The sequence below is a fragment of the Ovis aries genome, chromosome 20, assembly GCF_016772045.2.
Source record: "Ovis aries strain OAR_USU_Benz2616 breed Rambouillet chromosome 20, ARS-UI_Ramb_v3.0, whole genome shotgun sequence".
Lineage (NCBI taxonomy): Eukaryota > Metazoa > Chordata > Mammalia > Artiodactyla > Bovidae > Ovis > Ovis aries.
The window spans coordinates 10054627-10081299 of NC_056073.1; the positions used below are offsets into that span (position 1 = coordinate 10054627).

The 26673-nt window shown below is 40.0% G+C and overlaps 1 protein-coding gene across 13 annotated transcripts in view; it reads right to left on the reverse strand.

The window, feature by feature from the left end:
• SLC26A8 (solute carrier family 26 member 8) overlaps window positions 1–26673 on the reverse strand; it is an 82014-nt gene that overhangs the window by 42390 nt on the left and 12951 nt on the right. For 3 of the 13 annotated variants that reach the window (XM_027958603.3, XM_042237070.2, XM_042237072.2), the window contains 5 exons: window positions 24012–24151; window positions 13269–13385; window positions 11529–11710; window positions 1508–1672; window positions 677–826 (listed from right to left, as the gene is read on the reverse strand). In XM_027958603.3, the coding sequence (XP_027814404.1) occupies window positions 677–826; window positions 1508–1672; window positions 11529–11710; window positions 13269–13385; window positions 24012–24151 (754 nt within the window). Of the gene's footprint in view, window positions 1–676; window positions 827–1507; window positions 1673–9439; window positions 9581–11528; window positions 11711–13268; window positions 13386–24011; window positions 24152–26673 lie in introns of all 13 variants that reach the window. The other 10 variants (XM_060403120.1, XM_060403122.1, XM_042237069.2 and 7 more) reach the window with 7 other exon arrangements.

Consider the following 26673-nt stretch of genomic DNA (forward strand, 5'->3'; position numbering starts at 1 on the left):
AGACTGAAGGCAGGAGGAGAAGGGAATGACAGAGGACGAGATGGTTGGATGGCATCACTGATTCAATGGACATGAGTTTGAGCAAGCTCTGGGAGATGGTGAAGGACAGGGAAGCCTGGTGTGCTGTCGTCCATGGGATCGCAAAGATTGGACATGACTGAGTGACTGAACAACAATATATACAATGGAATATTACCCAGCCATAACAAGGAACAAAATAGTGCCATGTGCAAAGACATGGATGGATCTAGAGATTGTCATACAGAGTAAAGTAAATCAGAAAGAGAAAAATGTCATATAATATTGTTTATATTGGAATCTAGAAAAATGGTACAGATGAACTTACTTGCAAAGCATAAATAGAGACACACATGTAGAGAACAAACAAAGGGGTACCAAGAGGGGAAGGGGGTGGCATGAATTTGGATATTGGGATTGACTTATATACACTACCATGGATACAACAGACCAGTAATAAGAACCTACTGTATGGCACAGGGAATTCTACTCAGTGCTCTGTGGTGACCTAAATGGGAAGGAAATCTTAAAAAGAGGGAATATATTAATATGTGTAACTGATTCACTTTGCTGTATAGCAGAAACTAACAGAACACTGTAAAGCAACTATACTCCAGTAAAAATTAACTTAGCAAAACAAAAGCGAAAAGACACCTACCAGAAAAACTTCCATGGGAAATTCAATGGGATACTGATTGAAGCAAATTCTGATACATTTGTTGATTCTCAGAGCAACAATAGTGGTTAGAAATAGTAAGATGCTGGTGGAATTAGCTTTAGGGAGACCTAAACAGTAGTTAATTATGTTCTGAAAGAAAACAAAATTACAGAGGCTTAGGAAAGGATGTAATAATTGCCTAAATCTAGAAAACGACACTTGCTAAATTAGTTCAAACAGAAGTCCCTGGGCAAGGTTGCTGTGCATAGAGATCTTTATGAGCATGACTAGAACAGGGAGGGCAAGTAGGTGGATATACAATTTTTTAAGTTGGAAAAGATACGTTAAAAGACAATAATGTCCAACAAGAAGAGAATACACTTTCTGTGTTTCAGCGTAATGGAAAGGACCCAGGAGTTCTGTTTATTAGCCTACTCTTTATCAATTTGCCCAGACCATGTGTGTTTCCCTTGACTTCTGGGCCATTGTTGCATTCAGGGACAACTCTGCATTTTATATTCTTAAGATGCTTTAGGATACATGTCTGTTATGAGTTACATGATGGGAAGAATTATGATAGATACAGTTATCTAAAAGACCAAATTTTAATATAAATCGTGTTAGTTTAAAAGGCTGAGGGTGAAATGATTAATGCAACTGAGAACATGGTCCAACTGGCACCTGCAATTAATCAAGACTGTATATCTAAAAGAGGTGAAATTACCTCTAGGACCCTCTTGACCCAGCCACCTATGCAAGAGTCTCTCTACTTCGTTTTGGAGGCAAGGGGAGGAGCATCTGTTACTCTGGGTAATGGTAGAAATTACTCACGTAGAAGAAGGCGATGGGACCAGAATTGTAACTGATCATAACTCCGAAGATGCAGGTCAACTGGGACAGCATAACGTGCAGGGCTGTGGCAGCCAGGTACCCACTGATTGCAGCCTCCGGAATGTAAGTGACAATGAAGCCAAAACCTAACATGCCCATAGACAGCTGTAGGGGGATTCAGATGGAAAAGAAAACCAGAGTGAGGAGGAATGTCATCAAACCAGCAATGGCACCCCATTAGGCCATCTCCAGAGGTTCCAACAAAAAAAAGTTAGTTTAGGCCCCTTTAATAATTTTCTTTTAACTTAAAGAATTGGGCAGGGGGAGCTGTGCTGGGTCTTTGCTGCTGTGCACAGGCTTTCTCTAGCTGTGGCGAGTGGAGGTCACTCTCTAGCTGCGTGGGCTTCTCATTGCAGTGGCTTCTCTCGGTGTGGAGCACCGGCTCTGTGTGCACGGGCTTCGGCAGTTGTGGCACACAGGCCCAAAGTAGTCAGGCTCAGCAGTTGTTGGTGCACAGGTTTAGCTGCCCCATGGCATGTGGAATCTTCTCGGATCGGGGATCAAATTTGGGTCCCTTGCATCGGCAGGCGGATTATTTACCAAAGGGCCACCAGGGAAATCCCCTTTGATAACTCGTTTCTCTTTCCCTAATCAACTGAAATTGATGAGCTAAAAGCAGGTCCTTGGTATTGATTCAGAGGCTCCTTTACAAACATAAGACCACACTCCTTTCTTTCTTCATGAGTATGTAAGTCAACGTTCTTACCCTGGGATCTACTGATCTTGTGGATGTGGGGTAATCAGTGACAAAGTGATCAGAAGAAGACTTGGCTTTTTTAAAGTCCTTTTCACTAAAATCTTGTTTAACAATACTTTTTATTTATTTATTTTTGCGTGTGCTGGGTCTTAGTTGGTGCGTGGGCTTTTCTCTAGCTGCGGCGCGAGGGCTTCTCACTGAGATGGCTTCTCTTGCTGCCAGTTACAGGCTCCAGGGTGCCTGGGCCTCAGTAGCTGCAGCTCCCGGGCTCCAGAGCACAGACTCACCGGTTGTGGTGCACGGGCTCAGCTGCTCTGCAGCATGTGGGACAGGGATTGAACCTGTGTCTCCTGGAATGGCAGGCAGATTCTTCATCACTGAGCCACCAGGGAAGCCCAGTGGAGCCTCTGATAGCCCTCTCCATGGCATGTTAACACCCCTGTGAGAAACGCAGCTTTTCACAAAGGAAAGCTTTAAAACAACCTGGGCTCCAGATTAAACATTTGGGCCTTTGATGTTTAGGAAGAATAATTAAACTGAATTTATGTCTTTCAGTTCAGTTCAGTTCAGTCGCTCAGTTGTGTCCAACTCTTTGCGACCCCATGAATCGCAGCACGCCAGGCCTCCCTCTCCATCACCAACTCCCGGAGTTCACCCAGACTCACGTCCATCGAGTCAGTGATGCCATCCAGCCATCTCATCCTCTGTCGTCCCCTTCTCCTCCTGCCCCCAATCCCTCCCAGCATCAGAGTCTTTTCCAATGAGTCAACTCTTCGCATGAGGTGGCCAAAGTATTGGAGTTTCAGCTTTAGCATCAGTCCTTCCAAAGAACACCCATGGCTGATCTCCTTCAGAATGGACTGGTTGGATCTCCTTGCAGTCCAAGGGACTCTCAAGAGTCTTCTCCAACACCTCATTCAAAAGCATCAATTCTTTGGCGCTCAGCCTTCTTCACAGTCCAACTCTCACATCCACACATGACCACTGGAAAAACCATAGCCTTGACTAGATGGACCTTTGTTGGCAAAGTAATGTCTCTGCTTTTCAATATGCTATTTAGGTTGGTCATAACTTTTTAATTAGGATTAAATATAAATATATGTAAAATACGGCATATGTATGTAAATGTATTTTTTAAATGCTATGTAACACACAAGCAAAGGATTTAAAAGGATAGATGCCAAGTTATTAACAGAAGTTGCCTTTGGGGAATGGTTGATTAAAGGTTACAGGCAATATTTTGTAATTTATATACTCTTTTATTATTAGAGATTTTGCAATATACTTGTTCATCTTTTATAATTTAAAAAAAGTGGAAAATTATGGCTAGAGGGCGAGCTCCAATCCTCTTAAGAGGGCAGGTTAAGAAAAATGACAGCCCAATGAAGAAGATGGGGAAAGAAAAGCAAAGTCTTGAAACCTTCTCTTGTCACTGCTTCATATTCCGCTACACCAGGAAGTCTCAGAAAACAAACTTGGAGGAGCAAATCTATTAGCTTTAAGAGCGTTTTGTTTCAAAGCTTTCAGTTAGTTGAGCACTTTGTCTCCCTTGATCTCTGGTCATTACTGCCCAGAGTGCTCCTTGACTCTAGTCAGGCCAATCTGTTTCCTGTCTTTTGTGTGATTGACTGATTTCTTCTGTACTTACGCCCAAACCCCTCTTCCCTCTCTGCCAACCCAGGTTTATCATCTCTTTCGAGAGCTCAATAGGACTCCCCTGGTGGTCCAGTGCTGAGAATCTGCCTGCCAATGCAGGAGACATAAGTTTGATCCCTGCTCTAGGAGAACGCCACAGCTGGACCTGTGTGCCTCAGCTACTGAGCTGGTGGTCCCTGGAGCCTCTGCTCTGCAACAAGAGTAGCCACCACAATGAGAAGCCCGCCCACCACAACTAGAGAGTATCTCCCCCACCCCGCTCCACACAATTAGAGAAAGCCTGCGGGCTGCAGTCAATAAATAAATACAAACTGTAAAAAGAGCTCAATAAAACCTCTCTCCTTCAGAAAGTGTTGTACTGAGTGCGTTTGGATAAGTAGAAAGAAGAATAAAACTCTCCGAACCTCAGTTCCCTTGTCCATGAAATGGATAATACCCAACATGAGTGTTTTGTAAGGATTACATGACAGAACACATGTAAAACACTTAGCTCAGACCTGAAAACCTCAAATATATGTATCACTCATTCTCTTTCTTGGGGGGGGCTGCCTTGGGTCTTACTTGCAGTGCTCAGGATCTTCCTTGTGTCATGCAGGGTCTTTTGTTGAGGCACAAGGACTCTCTATTTGTGGCGTGCAGGCTCAGCTGCGGCTGAGGGCCTAGTTGCATGTGGGAATCTTAGCTCCTCGACCAGAGGTCCAAACCTGTGTCCCCTGCATTGCAAGATGGATTCTTAACCACTGCACTACCAGGGAAGTCTCTACATCACTCATTCTTCATGCTATGCCTTCCTTCAACCTCGTAAATGGCAGATATCTATAGTGAACCACTGAACTCTTCCTTGCCCAACTGTGATGCGGCCTCAGAATCTGGTGTTAACATAATTTTCTAGTTATCACTGTCAATCAGTCAGAACTGGTCTGTGACATGAAACCTATTTCTGTCATCCTTATTGAAAACAGGTAGAGGCATGTCCCAAATTACAGTCGTTCTAATAGTTTTAATTTCGACTTTACAGTGGTGTAAAAGCACTACACATTCAGTAAAAATGGTATTTTGAGTTTTGATTTTTTTTTTCTGGGCTAGCCCTCTGCAATATGCTGCTCTTTTGTGATGCTGGGCAGTGGCAGTGAGCCACAGCTCCCACCCAGCCACACAGACATGAGGGGAAACAACTGATACACTAAGAACTATTCTGTACTCAGCCACTCTGTTGATCACTTTCAGTACTGTATTCAACAAACTACATGAGATAGCCAATACTTCATTATAAAATAGGCTTTGTGTTACATGATTTTGCCCAATTACAGTCTAATGTAAGTGTTCCGAGCATGTTTAAGGTAAGCCAGGCTAGGCTATGATATTTGGTAAGCTAGGTTTACTAAATGTATTTTCAACTCACAGTATTCTCAAATTACCATGGGTTTATCCGTATGTAACCCCATCATAAGTCGAGGAAGTTCTGTACTAAATGTTTGGCGAATGAAGGAAAGGTTTAATAAATGGTTGCTTCCTTCCCAGACAACTCCATCCCGATTAAAAACTATTCCTTGACTTCATATTTTTTAAATTATTTTTGAATAAGCCACATGGCATGCAGGATCTTAGTTTCCTGACCAGGGATCAAACCCATGCCCTCTGCGGTGGAAGCATGGATTCTTAACCACTGGACTGCCAGGGAAAGTCCCCACTTCATATTCTTTTGACAGTGAACTCTTCATTTTTATTAATACTAGCGTGCACTTTAAGATTATCTAGTGCACAGGTTCTAGAGGCAGACAAACAGTCTGAATCCCAGTTTGGGATCTTACTGGTTACATGATCGTCAGCAATTCACTTAACCTCTCTATACCTCTGTTTCCTTAAAATAAGTACAGGATAATACCTACCCTCATACAGGGGGGTGTTGTGAGGACCAAATGAGGATAAGACATGTAAAGTGCTTTGAACACTGACAGCACATAGCAACAATCGTTAGATGTTATTATTTAGTTCAGACTTTTCTAAAACTTTTAATTGTAAACAATTGTAGGTTGACATGCAGTTGTAAAAAAGCAATGCAGAGATCCCGTGTACCCAGTTTTCCCCATCTTGCACAACGATACTACATGCCACAACTAGGATAGTGACATCAAATACAGACAAGACAAAAAATCATTTCATCAGCACTCTCTCACCTCCCATCTCTGCCTCCAACCTCCATCCTCTGATCTCTACTCATCTTTAATCCCTGGCAACAACTAACCTGTTCTCCATTTCTATAATTTTGTCACTTCAAGAATTTTACATAAATGGAATCATCAGCATGTGAACGTTTCAGGTTTTAGTTTCATTCTCTTTTCCTCTTTAGTGTTTCCTTCCTTCTGCTTATTTTGGGTATAATTTGCTCTTATTTTTCTAGCTTCTTGCAGAGGGAGCTTATATTATTAACCTGAGACTTTTTCTTTATTGTACTATATGCATTTCAGTGCTATAAATTTCCTTTTCAGCACCACTTTAGCTGTGTCCCAGAAATTTTGGTACATTTTATTTTCATTTACTTCAGTGTATTTATTTCCCTGGAAACTTCCTCTCTGACTTATGGACTGTTTACAAGTGTGTTGTTCAGTGTCCAGGGATTTGGAGACTTTCCTGTCAATTTTTTGTTCTTGAGTTCTAGTTTGATTCCACTGTGGTCAGAGAACTCACTGTTTGACTTCAATTCTTTTAAATGTCTTGAGGTTTGTTCTATAGCCCAGGATGTGGTCTGTCTTGCTGTATAGTTCCATGGGTTGTTGAAAAGAATGTGTATTCTGCTGTTACTAGTTGGAGTAGTCTATAAATGTCTCAAGTCCTATTGGCATTGTTGATGTTTTGAATTTTACTATATCCTTGTTGATTTTCTGTCCAGTTGTTCTATCAGTTGTTGAGAGAGGAGTGGTGCGGTCTCCAGCTGTAACTGTGGATTTGTATCTGTTTGTTTCTCCCTTCCAGTTACACCAGCTTTTGCTTCACATATTTTGGGGCTCTGCTGTTCGCTGCATACATATGCAGGTCTGCTCCATCTTCTTGGAAGAGCAAGCCTGTTATTATTACGTGCTGTCCTTCTCTACCTCTGGCAATTTTCTTGGCTCTGAAGTCTACTTTATGTTATTAATATAGTCAGTCCTGCTTTCCTTTAATATTTGCATGATACATCTTCCCCTTTTTGAAATGTTCAACCTAATTATTATTTTTGGTGTTTCTTGCAGATGGCATATTTCTAAATATTTAGTTGATATCTTAAATGTAAATGTTGATATGTTAAGGGTTAAGCCTGCCATTTTTCTGTTTGCTCTATTTATCATCTTTTATTTTTTCTGATTTCACACATTACTTGAACATTTTGATTTATGTATAGCATTTTTGAGTGTATAGGTTTTGAAGTGGTTGTCCTAGGTATTACATTATATATACATAACTTATCACAGTCTACTGGTGTAAACATTTTACCAGTTTGAGCAAATTATAGAAAATTTACCTCCCAATATGTTTGTTTATAAAAGAATTGTTTTAAATATTTCTTCCATATGCATTTTGAACCACATCAGTGGTCTAATTTTTGCTTCAACCGTTGAACATAATTTAGAAAACTTAAGAAGACAAAGAAAACTACCATATCTATCCATGTTTTCCCTTTTCCATTGTTCTTTCTTCCTATTCGATGTTCCAAGGTACCTTCTTTTATCGTTTCCTTTCTGTTTGGAGAACTTCTTTTAGCCATTCTTTTGGGGTAGGTCTTGCTGGTGATAAATTCTCTTAGTTTTCCTTCATATATCTTGATTTCTCCTTCATTCTTGAAGGCTATTTTCAGAAATGCTGGGCTGGATGAAGTACAAGCTGGAATCAATATTGCCAGGAAAAATATCAATAACCTCAGATATGCAGATGACACAACTCATGGCAGAAAGCGAAGAGGAACTAAAGAACCTCTTGACGAAGGTGAAAGACAAGAATGAAAAAGCTGGCTTAAAACTCAAAATTCAAATAAAATAAGATCATAGCATCCAGTCCCATCACTTCATGGTAGATAGATGGGGAAACAATGGAAACAGTGACAGACTTTACTTTCTTGGGCTCTAAAATCACTGCAGATGGTGACTGCAGCCGTGACACTTGCTCCTTGGGAGAAAAGCTATGACAAACCTAGATAACGATTTAAAAGCAGAGACTTTACTTTGCCAACAAAGGTCCATCTAGTCAAAGCTATGGTTTTCCCAGTAGGCATGTATGGATGTGAGAGTTGGACCATATAGAAGACTTCAGTGAAGAAGAATTGATGCTTTTGAACTTTGGTGTTGGAAAAGACTCTTGAGAGTGCCTAGGACTGCAAGGAGATCAAACCAGTCCATCCTAAAGGAAATCAATCCTGAATATTCATTGGAAGGACTGATGTTGAAGCTGAAGCTCCAATACCTTGGCCACCTGATGCGAAGGGCCACCTTGACGCTGGGAAAGACTGAAGGCAGGAGAGGGGATGGCAGACGACAAGATGGTTGGATGGCATCACTGACTCAATGGATATGAGTTTGAGCAGCTCTGGGAGGTGGTGAAGGACAGGGAAGTCTGGTGTGCTGCAGTCAGACACAACTGAACAACAACAACGTTTTTGGATTAATAGTTCTTTCAGCAAATGAAAGAACATTGTGCAATTTCCTTCTGGTCTCCATGGTTTCGGATAAGAAATATGCTGTCATTTAAATTATTTTCTCACTGAAGGTAAAGTGTTTCTCTCACTGCTTTCAAGATTTTTTTTCATTGTTTTTAGTTTTCAGACGTAGACTATGATTTGTCTTGGTATAGATTCCTATGGATTTATCTGGTTTTGGATTTTCCAAGGCTCTTAAAACTGTAGAAGTATATCTTTTGTCAAATTTGCAGCATTTTTAGCTATTAGTTCTTCAAGTAATTCAGTCCCATCTTTTTTCCCCTCCCTTTCTGGGATGCTTATGAGACACAAATGTTAGAGCTTCTGTTATAGTCCCACTCGTCCCTGAGATTCCATTAAATTTTTTTCAGTCTATTTTCTATTGTTCAGACTGAGTGATTTCTGTTGTTCTTTCTACAAGTTCACTGATTCTTTACTCTGTCTCTTCCATTTTGCTATCGAGTCCATTCTTTGAATTTTTAATTTTGGTTAATGTATTTTTCAGCTCTAAAATTTCTATTTGGTTCTTCTTTATATCTTCTATTTATTTTTTGAGACTTTCTATTTTTTTACTTTGTTTCAAGCATATTCATAATTGGTTGCTGAAGCATTTTTAGGATGGCTGCTTTATAATTTATACCAGATAATTCTAACACCTCTCATCTCAGTGCTGGCTTCTTTTTATTGCCTTTTTTTCATTAAAGTCGAAATGTTCTTGGTTCTTGATATGACAAGTTATTTTCAGTTCAGCTACTGACATTGCATGTACTATGCTATAAGATTCTGGCTCTTACTGAAATGTTCTGTTTTAGCCATCTTATTTTGATAAAGTGCTGAGAGGGGAAGGTGTTACCTTGTTACTGCCTGGTAAGGTAGAAGTCCAGGTTCTCCTCTCAAAATCCACTGACACCTGAGGCAGTAGGGACTCTTCATTTTTACTGGGAGGAGATGGAAGTTCTGGCTCCCCACTAGGCCTCCACTGATCCCATCCTGACTGGGAGAGACAGAAATGCCTTTATTTCTCCCTGCATGGCCTCCACTGACACTGCTACAGAGGGGGTTGTCATCATTAATGCTGTGTTGTGGTCAAAGAACTGACTCTTCACTGGGCTTCCTCTGACACACCCCAGCAAGGAGTAGGAAGAGAGGCTCATTACTACCCAGCGGAGACGAACGTCTCGACTCCCTGTCTGGCCTTCTCTGACAACACTCTGGGTAGCTACCTCATTACAGCTGGGTGAAGGTGGAAGTCTGGGCTTCCCACTCGGCCACCACTGGCATGAGTAAGGGTAACACCACAGAGTTTTGTTTTGTTTTCTTGGTGTTTGTCTGGAGTAGAGCAGTTATTGGGTAAATGCTTTCAGAACTGCTAGTCTCTCCTAGCCGTGTGGCTATATAGAACAGACTTTTGTTGGGACTTTCTCTTTTGGCCTGCCACATCGGCATTTTGGCTTTCTGGCTTCTTTAGCACCAAATTTAAGATGTATGGGGCAAAAAGAAAACCCAAGGAACTCTCCACTGTGTTGTTCCTTGGGTCTGAGCCAGTTTGTTGTCTTCTCTCCACCTTTCAGAGCCTTTTTATATTTGGTTTGTATATAACTTTCCAATTTTTTCAGTTGTTCTTAGAAGGAATAGGGAAAAGTACATATATTCTATCTTCCTGTAAATGGAATATCTTCTCCTTTGTTATATGAAAAAGGTGATGCTCAAACAAGGAAAAAGAACATGCCAAGGCTACTTATAATTAATAGATTGCTGACTTGCTGCCTGTTATTTTGTCTTCTTCTGCAAGACTGACTTTTTAAAACATGGGTATTATATCTTAAAAAAATTTTTTTTGGTTTCTATTAAAGTACCGATTTCATTTCTCTGTACTCTGTAATTACAACTTATTAATGCTTACTATGTGACAGGCTCTGGGCTGAATGCTTTACATGCATTTTCTCACTTAATCCTTACAAGAACTCTGCAATACAAATATTATTATTCCCATTTTAAACATGAAGAAACTGAGGCCTGCAAGTAAGTCATACAATTGGTAAGAGTCAGGGCTGGGGTCAGCCCACCAGGATAGCCTGCCTTTGTAGGCTCCCAATAAGTTTTTACCTAATAAAGGATGGCTTCGGGGAAATCAGAGAAAGTTAGCTAGAGTTTGGGTTAGCTGAGAAGACAGAGAAATAAAGCTGAAATATATGACTTTAGTTCAGTTGGTGATGCTTTAGATGGTAGACTCAGAAGAAATCAAAGACACTGCCCAAAATAAGGTTAGATATTTTAATAAATCATTGATATCATCATCCATTAGCTGTGTCCTGTCATTGGAGAGGAAGGATTTTACACCTGACTCTAATGCCCACTAACCAAAAATACAGTATGTGAGCCCACGAGTGCTATTCTTGTTGAAAGAATATAAAGGAATTTTTTAAAACATGAAACCAAGAACTCTAGGCCACAGTCCCTGAGACCCTTCTCTTATTTTTAGATTTTGTTTATATAGACCATTTTCAAAGTCCTTATTGAATTTATTACAATATTGCTTTTGTTTCAGATTTTGGTTTTTTGACCACGAGGCATGCAGGATCCTAGCTCTCTCACCAGGGATTGAACTCGCACCTCCTGCATTGGAAGGTGAAGTCCTAACCACTGGACTACCAGGGAAGTCCTATTTGGACCCTTCTTTAGTCTTATAATATTAGAGATTGAGGAGAATGTTGAGTATCTCATCCTAAACCAGGGGTGGTAGATTTCTGGGGAGGGAGAAGTTTTGTCACTGAGGAGTCAGGCTATCCATACGTCCCATAAGTTTTGGGAAAAAAAAAGAAAATCACTTAAGCTCCAGATATATCACAATGGGTAACAGAAGCAATTCAAGGAAAGGGTTCATGTCCAGCCCCTTTTATTTATTTCTTTTTCCTTCAGGGATTCAGAGACTCAGGACCTACCTGAATAATCCCAGTTAGCAAAGTTACAGATGCCACCGAACTCAAGGATCTGTTATAGTTCTCATAGAAGGTTATGTTAGAAAAGTCATCCTGGATGAAAGTTCCCAGTAATAAGTGGCCACTGTTGAATGGCTCTGTCCTCAGGACATTGATTGTCAGAGCACTCACAAGGAAGAATGTACCTATGAAAGAAAACGGTTAGGCAGAAGGTGAGGTTTTAAGTCCAGGTAAACTGACAGATGTTGACAAAAGCAAAGCGTGGTCTCATACACTGTCCTCGAACTGATCAACTTTTCTTATCTGAAAGTGGCCACTGAGCAGTAAGAAAGAGCAGGGAAAAGCTCTCTGTTTCACATATGGTAAGCAACTCCGAAATTTTACATCTTTTTGGCCTAGGTAACAACCTCTTTGTATCAATGGGCATATGGAGTAGGAAGAGAGAGAAACTGGAAATGTATATTTCCAGCTCAGCTACTGTGCCTGTTCTTAGAAGCGGTGAAAAATGAGATGGTGGAAAAAGGATCAGGAAACAAAGCTAATCGATAATAAGAAAAACAATACCTAAACACTTAAGAAGGATGTAATAGGTGCAAAATGACATGGAGCTAAACCTGTATCGAACAAAATTTTATTTACTTCTCATATCAACATGAATGCAGGAGGCAAAGGCAAATTTTACCTTTAAATTACCTAACAGAAGCAAAACTCTAGTAGCCCTTGTTATCAGTATTTGGAAGTGACTGTAATGCGCTCTGAGAACTTGGAGTAATTGGAATAAAATAGCTGTTTTAGTGTTTAAATGTAAAATCAACAGATACTAAATTTTAGTAAAGATGTAGAATAGTGTCCTTAAAAAGGCACAGGAGCATGCCACAGAATGGGATGGAAACTGGACTGAATATACAAACACATCTGGAGAAAACAGTGTGCTAGTCAGAATGGTCAGCGTTGGTTGCCTGGTCAGTTGTTCAGTGTGGAAGCTCAGAAAAAGGCACTTGACTCATGAACGTTGGCAATGCCCTTCTGAGACTGTCAGGGCATTGTGTGGTTTGATTTCTATACACGCTCACCTAGGGGAAGTAATTGTGCTGATCACAGGACTTTCAGTTGGGTCTGGTCTCTGCAACAGTCATTTCGAATTATAAATTAGTAGATGGTTGTTTGACTCAGGGAAGAAAAGTGCTTACCCTGTGGGTTTCAGTGTTTTGACTACTATGACAATATTTTCTCAATGTAAATTAATAATTTGATATGATTATTATAAATCAGGTTCATGGAGGATGGTTATTATGGGTTCAGCTGAAAAGTGGATCCATTCTAGGAGTTTTGGCAAAATCATTTCTGGATCTTCTCGGTCGAGGATAATCAGATTCCAAAGTGTGGAAATTTCAACAAGGAAGATGCCTCTTGTCTTTTCATTCCTTTAATAACTTATGGGCCTGTTTGTCTGGTGGGGACATTAATAATAGCATGAAAGTGTTCAGTTTCTAAAATCTGAACAATAACCCTGTGAATAAAATATCACTGTGACTGATTCATGTCGATGTATGGCAAAAACCACCACAATATTGTAAAGTAATTAGCCTCCAATTAAAATAAATAGATTATAAAAAAAGAATATACATCTTCTGCCTCTTTCCTTTATCTGTTAAACATAACTTTAACTTGAGTTCCTTAGCAATAAGCAAATACTCGAGATGGAGACTTCATACACTCCTGTGATTTTAGCACTGAACTCACCAATGGACATTTGATGACATGATCCAAAAATTCCATAAATTACTGAAGCACAGAAAGCTGCATAAGAGACATTGAGAGGAGGAATCAGATGCCTTGCCAGCAAACCAAGCATCAGGACTGAAAAGCAAGATAATTTAAGTAAGCAAAGGTAGCCTGGCTTTTTAAAGTCACCTGAAATAAAAACTGTAAAGAATGTTTAAAATAAAAATACCCCATGTGCACAGCTGAATATGGTAACAGTATCCTTTGGCATACAGCCCTTAATTAGTACTTTTTATGATCTGCTTTGATTTCTAGCTTCTCTTCCCATTTTATCACGTTTTTACACTTCAATTCTAAATCATAGGCTTAAACACCTTTCATGTGAATCATGGAAAGCAAACATCAAAGCAATAAGACCTTTAATCTCAACAGCTCAGAAGCAGACCATTCTCACCCTCAGTCTAGTATAAGAAGGTCCTAGGGATCCTCCAGGGTTGGAGATAAAGCTAGATGGCAAAGCAAGAATTGTCACACTTAACTGACTTGACCCCAAGTTGCTATGTGTTGTCTTTCTTTCATATGCCAGTCACTCCAGCATCTTCCTTCAGCTCCTTCTTCAGTACTTAATTTCTTTTTTAAGAAGCACCATGAGATTTTGGAAATTTTGAGGCAAATGGACTGACCTACATGGTGTCATCCTTTGATGTCTCAAGTCCACAACTCCTGCCCTGAGCAACTCTCTTCAATTTACATCACACCAGTGTGCTCATCAGAAATCAATTATGAGTCTACTGAGCCAAATTTATTGTCTGAAACAAGCAAGGCTTTTTTTATGGAAAAGTTTAAACCTATACAGAAACAGAGTATAATGAACCCCCAAGCACCCATCACCCACTTCAACGATGGTCAACTCATGGCCAATCTTGTTTCATCAATGTCTTCATTCCTCTCCCATCCCATAATTATTTTGAGGCAAATCCAAAACATTAAGTCATTTCATCTGTAGATATTTTCAGTATATATGTTTTAGAAAAAGGCCCTCTTTTAAGTATAATACCGTCATCACACCTAAGAAACTAATAATGGTTCTTTACCATTATCAAACATCCAATATTCAAATTTCCCTGATTTCTCAAATATAGTTGTACTTGTAGACCACCTGTAAGATGATCTACAGTGACTAATTGGTACTCATGTCCTTGAGTGAGTTTCACCCCTTAAGTGTGAAATAACTTACTTCTTTTTTAAAAATTTATTTATTTTAATGGAGGTTAATTACTTTACAATATTGTAGTGGTTTTTGCCATACATTGACATGAATCAGCCATGGGTATACATGTGTTCCCCATCCTGAACCCTTCTCCCACTTCCCTCCCCATGCCATCCCATCCCTCAGGGTCATCCCAGTGCACCAGCCCTGAGCACCCTGTCTCATGCATCAAACCTGGACTGGCGATCTATTTCACATATGATAATATACATGATTCAATGCTATTCTCTCAAATCATTCCACCCTCGACTTCTCCCACAGTGTCCAAAAGTCTGTTCTTTACATGTGTCTCTTTTTCTGTCTCACATATAGGGTCATTGTTACCATCTTTCTAAATCCCATATATATGTGTTAATATACTGTATTGGTGTTTTCCTTTCTGACTTACTTTGCTCTGTATAATAGGCTCCAGTTTCATCCACCTCATTAGAACTGATTCAAAAGGATTCTTCTTAATAGCTGAGTAATATTCCATTGTGTATATGTACCACAGCTTTCTTATCCATTCATCTGCCGATGGACATTTAGGTTGCTTCCACGTCCTGGCTATTTGAAACAGTGCTGCGATGAGCATTGGGATACACGTGTCTCTTTCAATTCTGGTTTCCTCGCTGTGTATGCCCAGCAGTGGGATTGCTGGGTCATATGGGAATAACTTACTTCCATTAATAATAAATAGGCTACAACAAAAATGATAAGATGTCACTTTGGGGATTGGGTTGTTAGAAGACTGTGTTTTCTGTCTTTATTGCTCTCTGGCTCTCTTTCTCTCTTTCATTCAGGTCACCAGCTGCCAAAGTTGACTTCAAGCGTGTGTTCCCTATGCAGTCACAGAGTATCTTGGGCTTAGAAGGCTCCATGCTTGGCTTAATGCTCTACTCGGATCATCTTAAAATACTGGATAGTTTTTGAACTAGGGAATCTGCATTTGCATCTCGCACTGGGCCTCACACATCCGTTGTTCCTGCCAGAGGCGATGTTGTGAGGATACTCAAGCAGCCGTACAGAGGCCGATATGGTGGAAAACCCAAACCTGCCAGCAAACATGAGTAGCCTGGAAGCTGATCCGCAGCCTCAGCAGAGCCTTGAGATGAATGACGTTTGACTGCAACCTTATGAGAGACCTTGAGCCAGAGGTATGGCAGGTTTGGGGTGATCTTTAAAAAAAAGTTATTTGCTATTACATGTTGTATCTTCTTTTGTGGTTGTTATACTTTTTTTTTTTTTTTAACACACTTTGTGTTTACATTGAATGAAGTCCTCACATTAGTTGATCCATCTCTTGAGTCTTTTGTAATTTATGGTTCCCCTTCCACATTTTTTCCCTAAGCAAGTCTCTATTGACTGCAAGTAACAGAAAACCAGTTCAAATCAGCTTGAGCAAAATAGGAAAAAATTTTTTGGCTGAACGGCACAGTTTGCTGGATCTTAGTTCTCTGACCTGAGCTGGACCCGAGGCTCACGGCATTGAAAACACTGAGTCCTAACCACTGGACCACCAGGGAATTTCCAAAATAGGAAATATATTAAAAGAGGACAAAGGTCAGTTGGACCTCATCAGAGGCTGGAAGCAGAACTAAATAGCCATCAGGATTCAGGCAGCTGCTTCCCCATTCTCTTTGTCTACAGCTTTATAGTCTCCTGTTTTGTTCCCAGTTTGGGGGCCTCTATGAACAAGACTTCTATGTATATTCTTGTACATGACTCTAGGAGCATAAGTGGATAAATTCCCTCAAGATGATACACCCTGAAGCATAACTGATGGGGCATTTAAAAAAAAAAAAAATATATATATATATATATATAAAATAGATTTAAGTCCTTTGTTGGGTATTCTATGGTTTGCTTTTCAATCTTCATTGTGTATTCTTTTTTTTTTTTTTAAATTTTGGCTGCACTGGGTCTTCATTGCAGCCCCACAACTTATAGGATCTTAGTTCCCCAAACAGGGATCAAACCCACATCCCCTGCATTGGAAGGTGGATTCTTAACCACTGGACTGCCAAGGAAGTCCCCATCATGTCTCTGAATAAACAGAAGTTCTTAAGCCTTATTTAATTCAACTTTGCAGTTATTTCTTTTTAGGCTAATGCTTTTTGTGCCTTGTTTAAGAAACATTTTCTACCTCAAGTCCATAAAGATATTCTCCTCTATTATTCAAAAAAGGCTTTATAGTTTTGTCTTTCATATTTGGGTCTTTAATCTATCAGAAACAGATTTTTGTGTATGGGTGAGGTAGGGGTCTAAAAAATTGGTTTCATATAAATATTCAATTTATATGAAATATTTTGTTTCACATCATTTTAAAAAAGCCTGTTTCTATAGTGACACATCTGATACAAACCACGCAATGTATACATGTGTAACTCTTCTGTTCCGCTGCCCTAATTGTCCATTTCTATAACACCACAGTGTTTAATTACTTTTTTTAGTAATTAGTAATATTTTGCAATAAATTTAATAATCCCCATTTTATTGTGAAATATATACATAGAAAGTACATTAAAATAGATGCTGAGTTTAATACATATCTATGAAACAAACACTGATGTTATCACCTACTCAGATCTTTCATTACAACCCCATCCCTACCCGCAGAAGTATTCATTATTTTGACTTTTGTGATAATAACTTCTTTGCTTTTCTTTATAGTTTTACCACTACTGTACAAATCCCTAAACAATATAGTTCAGTTTGTCCCACTGCTGAAGTTTATATTAGTGGAATTATAATGCATATAATTTTTATTTCTGCTTCTTTTTCTCATTATTATGTATAGAAGCATCTTCCAGGTTGTCATGAGTTGCTTGCGAGAGCTCCTGTTCCTTCTTCTGTGGATTCCAACATATGTATATATGAATGCTTATTTATTCATTCTACTTTTGATGGACATCATCTTAAATATTCTTACTTTATATTCATTCTTGAGAGCTGGAGATGCAAATCCTCCTATGGCATACTTTAAGAGAACTTACATGTTCTTAGAAAATGTTATCTTTCAATTAATTTAGGCTTTTATTAATATTTCTCAGTAAAGTTGTACATTAATAATTTCTCTGCAGAGGTCTTGCACATCATTTCTTAGTTTCATTGCAACTTACTTCATATTCACTATGCTTTGGTGAATCATATTTAAATTTTTTTCCACATTTCATTTCTTGCAGGTATGAAAGAATAAAATTGACTTTTATTTACACATCTTGTACCCAGCAACCTTGACAAAATCTTATTAATTATATCAATTCATCTGTAGATTCTTTTGAATTCTCTACATTAAAATAAATTATCTATGAATGATGAAGTTTTATTTCTTTGTAATTGCTATGTAATTTTTTACCCTTTATCTTGCTTGAATACACTGCCTCTGAATTCAGTATAATGTTGAAAAGCCCTGTTTACTCTTCTTAAGGCAATTTTTTTCAAATTTAATTTTATCTGTGGCTGCACTGGGTCTTCATGCTGCCCATGGGCTTTCTCTAGTTGGTGTGTGGGCTCCTCACTGTGGTGGCTTCTCCAGTTGTAGAGTCCGGGCTCTAGGTCCACGGGCTTCAGTAGTTGTGGCACACAGGCTTAGCTGCCCCGTGGCACATGGGATCTTCCAGGACCAGGGACTGAACCCCTTGTCCCCTGCTTTGCAGGCAGACTCTCAACCACAGGACCACAGGGAAGCCCACCCTATTTACTCTTTACAACCAACATGTGGTGTGAAGACTGAGTCTTTTGAAATGTAGGGTTTCCAACAACTCACCAATACAGGGAAGGTAAGAGAATTTCTTGGCAACAGTCTGAGAGCTAAATTGTCTAAGTCTTAGTTAAGGTTAGACTGTGCAGAAATAGAGGGAAACCAAATCTCTAAACTTTCCAAAACCTTAAAAATTTTTTAAATTTTGAACTAAGTTTAGACTTATAGAAAAGCTACAAAGATAATAGCATATTTCCATATAATGGGAAAGGAGTACGTCAAGACTGTATATGGTTATCATGTGAAATGCTGGGCTAGATGAATCAAGATTGCCGGGAAAAATATCAACAACCTCAGATATGCAGGTGACATCACTTTAATGGCAGAAAGCAAAGAGGAATTAAAGAGCCTCTTGATGAAGGTAAAAGACGAGAGTGAAAAAGCTGGCTTAGTACTCAACATTCATAAAATGAAGATCATAGCATTTGGTCCCAACACTTCATGGCAAATAGATGAGGAGAAAGTGGAAACAGTGACAGATTTTATTTTCTTGGGCTCCAAAATCACTGCAGATGGTGACTGCAGCCATGAAATTAAAAAACACTTGCTCCTTGGAAGAAAAGCTATGACAAACCTAGAGAGTGTATCGGAGAAGGCAGTGGCACCCCACTCCAGTACTCTTGCCTGGAAAATCCCATGGATGGAGGAGCCTGGAAGGCTGCAGTCCATGGGGTCGCTGAGGGTTGGACATGACTGAGTGACCTCACTTTCACTTTTCACTTTCACGCATTGGAGAAGGAAACGGCAACCCACTCCAGTGTTCTTGCCAGGAGAATCCCAGGGACGGGGGAGCCTGGTGGGCTGCCGTCTATGGGGTCGCACAGAGTCAGACACGACTGAAGTGACTTAGCAGCAGAGAGTGTATTAAAAAGCAGAGACATCATTTTGCTGACAAAGGTCCGTCTAGTCAAAGCTATGATTTTTCCAGTAGTCATGTATGGATGTGAGAGCTGGACCATAAAGAAAGCTGAGCGCCGAAGAATTGATGCTTTGGGACTGTGGTGTTGGAGAAGACTCTTGAGAGTCCTTTGGACAGCGAAGAGATCAAACCAGTCAATTCTAAAGGAAATCAATCCTGAATATTCATTGGAAAGACTGATGCTGAAGCTGAAGTTCCAATACTTTGACCACCTGATGTGAAGAGCCAACTCATTGGAAAAGACCCTGATGCTGGGAAAGATTGAGGGCAAGAGAAGAAGGGGGCAACAAAGGATAAGATGGTTGGATGGCATCATCGACTCAGTGGACATGAGTTTGAGAGAACTCTGGGAGATGGTGAAGGACTGGTGTGCTGCAGTCCATGGGGTTGCAAAGAGTCAGACACAACTGAGCAACTGAACAACAACAATATATGCCTTACCTGCTGCTGCTGCTGCTGCTAAGTCACCTCAGTCGTGTCCGACTCTGTGCTAGATCCCTCTAATGTGAATACTGTACATAATCATAGTATAATTGCTTGCATCAGGAAATTAACATTAGAAAATAACTATTAATAAATACTTTACTTCAATTTCAACAGCTTTCCCCCTAATTTCCCTTTTCTGTTTCATAATTCCATCCAGAGTTCCCTATTTCGTTTAGCTGTTATTTCTCCTTAATGCTAATATCTGTTATTAGTTCCTCAGTTGTTACTTGTCTTTCTTGATTTTGTCACTTTGGAAGAGTATTGAGCTACTTTGCTAAATGCCCTTCAGTTTGGGGTTGAGCTTCCCTGGTAGCTAGGCTGATAAAGAATCTGCCTGAAATGTTGGAGACCTGGGTTTGGTCCCTGGGTTGGGAAGATCTCCTGGAGGAGGCCATGGCAACCCTCTCCAGGATTCTTTCCTGGAGAATCCCTCTGAACAGAGGAGCCTGGTGGGCTACAGTCCATGGGGTCCCAAAGAGTCGGGCACGACTGAGGGACTAAGCACAGCACAGGCTCCTCACGATCACACCAAGGCTAAATGCTTCGGATGCGAATACTACAGAAATGACATTATGTCCTTCTCAGTGCATTATATCACAGAATTCATGATCTCCAAATGTCTTACTATTGGTGATGACAGTACTGATCACTGGGTGAAGGTGGCTGCTCCCAGGTTCTCTATTGTAAGAGAAGGAGGAGTTAATAACTATCTTGAGGAGGATATTTGGAACTATGCAAGTCCTGGTTTCCCTGGTGGCTCAGATGGTAAAGAAGCTGCCTGTAATGCGGGAGACCTGCATTTGATCCCTGGGTTGGGAAAATCCCCTGGAGAAAGAAATGGCAACCACTCTGGTATCCTGCCTGGAGAATCCCATGGACGGAGAAGCCTGGAGGGCTACAGTCCATGGTGTCGCACAGAGTCTGACACAACCAAGTGACTGACCCTTTCACTTTTCAAGTTCTGTTACACAGTTTGCCAACTTTTACCCACTGACTTTAACCTCTCTTAGTGGATCTTGTCTCCAACAGTATTACTGTAGTCTTTTACTAATGGTGATTTTCTATTTTCTTTTACATGGATAAATTGGGTTCTACTGTAAGGAAGAGCTAGCATGTTTCAAATAAGGTTTTCACTGTGCAGTATTTTTTAAAGATTTTTAAAAATCTTGACTGAATTTGTTCCAATATTGCTTCTGTTTCATGTTTAGATTTTTTTGGCAGTAAGGTATGGGGATCTTAGCTCCCCAACCAGGGATTGAACTCACACTCTCTGCATTGCAAGGTGATGTCTTAACCACTGGATGGCCAGGGAAGTCCCACTGTGCAGTACTTTTGTTTCGTTTGAAGAAAATTATTGTCTAGTCCTACTTATTTAAATGCAAGTAAAACTTTCAGATTGTTTATACTACAAATTATTTCATTATTCATACTACTTAAAATAACATACAGTCCCTTAGTCAGCAAGAGTTGCTTGGATTTACTCATTCATACAGTTATATAATCATTATTCAACAAATACCTTGAATACCAATTATGTGCCAAATACTGTACTAGATGTTAGGTATAGTTATACACCCTGATGTTACTCTTATTTTGGTACAAAATTATACTGATGACTTGGAAATTTAGCAGAGAAATGTCCTCAAACCTTGACCATAATCTTTGATAAGTGGGGTTCAGTACTAGACTCACAGGTCAAGCTATAAGAGTTCAGGTCTCTCATTCCAGAACCACAGGAATGCTCTAGAGATGTTCTGATACTTTTCTGGAAGTGAATATACTTATACAAATGGGCCATTTTGGTTTGTATCTACCATATGGAAATTAAAATAAACAAAACAAAAAACCTAGTTACTTAGTTGGCTGCACCGAGTCTTAGTTTCAACACCTGGGATCTTTAGCTGTGGCATGTGGAATCTAGTGCTCTGACCAGGGATCAAACCTGGGCTCCCTGAACTGGTGGTCTTAGCCACTGGACTACCAGTGAAGTCCCTGCCACATGGAAATTAATGTAATCCTTAGTCTCCAAAATTTACAAATAGCTCGTGATGCTTAACAGCATCAAAACAAACAACCCACTTAAAAAATGAGCAGAAGACCTAAATAGACATTTCTCCAAAGAACTGCTGAAGTTCATGCACCCCAGACCTCATACTCCACAACAAGGGAAGCTTGAGCAGTGCAAGCAGAGAGCAGCCCCCACTCACCACAACTAGAGAAAGCCCACGCACAGCGAGGAAGGCCCAGTGCAGCCCCAAACAGATGAGTAAACAAGTAATGTTTAGTAAATGACTATATCAAAGAAATCTTCCTTAGAGGAATGTACTATAATATCCATTATACATAAGAAAAGAAATAGATCCACAAAAATATGGCTATCCGATCTTTGACAAAAGTGCAAAAACAATTCAGTCGACAGTAGTTTTTAAAGATGCAACAAAAAATAAAAATCTTGATCTAAACTTCACATCTGACTTAAAATCTTGATCTAAACTAAAAACTTCACATCTTACAAAAATCTTGATCTAAACTTCACATCTTACATAATGATTAACTCAAAACAGATCAGTTCTAAAAGTAAACCGTAAAATAAAAGAATTTGAGAAGAAAACATAGAAGAAAATCTTTGTGACCTAATGTGATTAAGTGAAGAGTTTTTGTATATGACAGGAAAAACTCAATTCATAAACAGAAAAAAAAATGAACATCATCAAAATTAAAAGCCTTTGCTCTGTCAAATATATTGTCAAGAGAATGAAAAGATAAGCTACAGACTGAGAGAAAATATTTGAAAATCATATATCTAACAAAGGACTTATTCTCAGAATATAAAAAGAATTCTCAAAAACTAACAATAAGAAAAAAAAATCCAGTTAAAAGATGAGCAAAAAACTTGAACAGGCACCTTGGCAAAGGGGATCTGAGGACAGCAAATAAGAACATGAAAAGATGTTCAAGTTCATTAGCCGTTAGAGAAACGCAAATTACAACCAAAATGAAGGACTCTCCTGGTGGTACAGTGGATAAGTAGCTACCTGCCGTTGCAGGGGTCCCAGGTTTGATCCCTGTCTGGGAAGATTCTCATGCTGTGGGCACCATTGGCTGCATTGGGGCCTGCAGGCTCAGTAGTTTGTCTTTGGCAATGGGGATCCTGATCTGAACCCCATAATCCCTGCATTGCAAAACACACAACCAATAATATCACTCCTGGGGTATTTACCTTGGAAATGAATGGATAAATCAACTGTGATATAGTCATATAATGGAATATTGCTCTTCAACAAAAAGGAATAAACTATTGATGCTTGCTGCAGATGTCACATATGAGTCCATGACATTTTGAGGTTAGCAGACAATGTGAGAGCTTGGGGCTGATGGAACGGCAGTGGTTATACAAATTTATACCTGTGTTTTAATTCATAGAACTATAAGAAATAAGTAAATTTTACTGTAAGATAATTATTTTAAAGGGATCCCTTTTCCCCACTAACAGCCCTTTTGCCAGAGTTGGATTGGACAGAGGAGCCTGATAGGCTACAATCCATAGGTTTCCAAAGAGCTGGACATGCAACTTAGCATTCACTGAGTAAAGCGTTAACACTAAATCCTTTCGCTGATAAAGCTGATCTTGGGTTAGCTTTCTAGCTGTTTCTTTGGAAACCTGATAATGGTGGAATGTCAGCTGTGTCACCAAGCAATACTAGTCATGGTAAAAAGGACCTGATTAGTATATTCTAGCTGGACCAAGGGTGAATGAAAGATTAGTATCTGGTGGGAAGCCCTAACTTTGAGCTTCTCAGACAGTTGCAACTGGACATGTCACTATGGGACCCCTGGAGGCATCAGCTATGGGAATTAGAAGAGATGGTGGTTCCTACTTGGGAAACAGGACTTCTAAAGCCCATAGATAGCTCCCCTGCCTATCTATGTGATCTTGTCTTATATCTGAACTGCTACTTGTAAGATCAAAGAGCGGCCCCTGGACTGCTGTGTGTGACTTGCTAAAGACAAGCTAGCATGCTGGGTTTCTTATTATTCACCTTTCTAAGTAAAATCAACGCCCAGTGAGATCTATCTATCGGAGTCCTGTGAGTATGAAATGACTAGTTAAGGAAAAAATGACTGTGAGCAGGCATTACAAGAATTCAGGGTTCTAAACTAAACTGAGACATTTGGAACCACCCTCGAAGAGTTAGAAATTTGGCAGGTAAGGAAACAACTAGTAATGATGTGAATGGAAATCACTTTTTTTTTTTTTTCCCTATTTATCTAGCACAAGTAACTTGTTTACTCCGGATAAGTGATATACTGTCTGTAGGTGAAAAGCCCTTGTATCTTTCTTACCTTGGGGAATTTGCACAAGGCCAACACTTATACCAGCAAGTAAGTCTCCAAGAAGCCAATCCTTGAATCGATAGAAACACATCCACTCTAGGAAGGGAAACACGGTAAGCAGGCATCTTTGGAACTTGTACCATGAGCATCTGCGAGAAAGAACAGACTTAAGTCCTCCGAAGAAAAAGTCCACAGGGCCAAGAAAAGCCACACCAAATACTTTCTTCTTCCCACACAACAGAGTTTTTGGTCAATACTGCTGACATTTGGACATACTGGACTGGCTAAGTCTTTGTTGTGAGGCTGTCCTGTGCACTGTAGGATGTCTGGCAACATCTCTGGTCTGTATCCATCCATTAGATGCCACCAGCATCCCCTGCCCTAGTCTTAATAACCAAAAATGTCTCCAGGCACTGCCAAATATTCCCTGGGGGACAGTATCACCTCCAGTTGAGGATCAGTGCCATACATGATAAGAACTAAGGCTTCTAGGGGCTTCCCTGGTGGCACAGTAGTAAAGAATCTGCCTGCCAATGCAGGAAACATGGGTTCGATTTCTGGGTCAAGAATATCCCCTGGAGAAGAAAATGGCAACCTACTCCAGTATCCTTCCCTGGGAAATCCCATGGACAGAGGAACCTGGGGGGCAACAGTCCACTGGGTCACAAAAGAGCCAGACATGATTTAGCGACTAAACAACAACGAAAGCCTTGTAAGTCCAGTATGCAAATCAGGTGTGCAGTTTAAAGAATGTTTGAAGAAAAGTCAAGCTACCAAAATTTACCAGTAGAAAAATTGATTTTTATGGCTTTCTCTTGGTAAGGACAGTTTTCTGAGATGTGATCCTGGTGGGTGGCAGGGAATTAACACATTCATATCATTCCTGTATACTAAAATTTTTACCAAGCATTAAATCGATAGGACTTTGACCTGTAATAAAGAATCTGCCAGTAATGCACGTGCAAGAGACTCAGGTTTGATCCCTGGGTTGGAAAGATCCCCCAGAGAAGGGAATGGCAACCCACTCCAGTATTCTTACCTGGAGAATTCCATGGACAGAGGAGCCTGTCAGGCTACGGTCCACAAGGTCGCAAAGAGTCAGACATGACTGAGCAACTATCACTTTCACTTTCAGGTAGAAATTTATGGAAAATATATAATATAGAGTCTTGTGCTTATGGCATTAGCCATAGAAAGAAAAGGCAATACAATAAGGCCTTATTATCTTTTAGCTCAGTGGAAAACAACTAGAGGGCATTTTGTTTCCCAAGGGACACCTGGTAATGTCTGGAGACATTTTTGATGATCACAACTGGCATCTAGTGGATAGAGGCCAGGGATCAAACATCCCACAGTGTACAGGACAGCCCTCCATAAGAAATGATTTTATGGTCCAAAATGTCAACGATCCTGAGATTAAGAAAACCTACTCTAACCTTTAGATCATCCAAAACAGCAGAATCACTGTAAAACAATCAATCAGTTAATCAGTCAATCCATCAGTAAAACTAATATAATTTTAAATTGCTTTTTGCTATTTATATCTCAGGATGGGCTGAAAACAAAGAGTATGGAGATTTTTCATGTATGAGCTATAGCTGAATAACTGGGATTTGATCATAGCAACAAACGTAACCTTAGTGTATGCAAGGCTAAAATGTGTGCTCAGAAAAGAAGAAATTTCAACATGCTTGTCTCTCACAACGACGAGCATTACTGTCCCATAAGGAAGTTAAGGTCAAATAAGTGTAAATGTCTTTGCCAAGGTCACAGTAATAAGTGTGGGCAGAACTGGGGCTAGAAACCAGGTCTCCTGATTTTTAGATCAGTGTTCTATCCACTCTGCTACCACTACAGTTCCTATTGACAGTGGTCAAATGCAAGACCATAGGTTTTCAGAGAATGTGCATTAGTAGGTGCTGTCCCGTCCAACTCTTTGGGACCCCATGGACTGTAGCCCGCCAGGCTGCTCTGTCTATGGGGTTCTCCAGGCAAGAATACTGGAGTGGGTTGCCATTTCCTACTACAGGGGATCTTCCTGACCCAGGGGTCAAACCTGTGTCTCTTGCACCTCCTGCACTGGCAGGCAGATTCTTTACCACTGCGCCACCTGGAAAAAGCCCCTGGAAAGAATCCCGTGTTGTGATTCTTATGAGAACCTCTGGGTGTTAGGCGGGTGTAGAGAGTGTGCTCTCTCCGATTATGGCCCTCTCTGTGGGTGGCGGGGGAGCAGACCACGGCACTGGGACAATTTGTTTTGTATCTTGTCCAGCGTTCCTTCCTTTCCATGTGCCACTTGACTGAAGACCCGCCATCCTAGGGAGATCATCAGAACTCTTTAGCATGCCAGAAAAATAAAATGGACTTGGAATAATGGGACCTAAGATGGATGGGAATCAAGGAAGGAACTGGAGGAACAGAAATTGAAGTTGGTGGAGGAAGAGTATGAGCACTTCAACACAAATCTAGGTCTTAGTTAAGGCATCTTAAAAGTGAGGGATGTGAGAGTTGGTGTGAAAGCACAAGGGAGCACTCTAAAAGAAAGAGAGTATTCAGTTGCTAAGCAAAAAGGGAAAAAATGAAGGGAGAGATGAAGTTTCTTGAAGAAAGGAAGAGATGAAGTTAAAGATTATAATTTTTTTTTTTTTTTTTTTTACTATTTGCTAGCTGC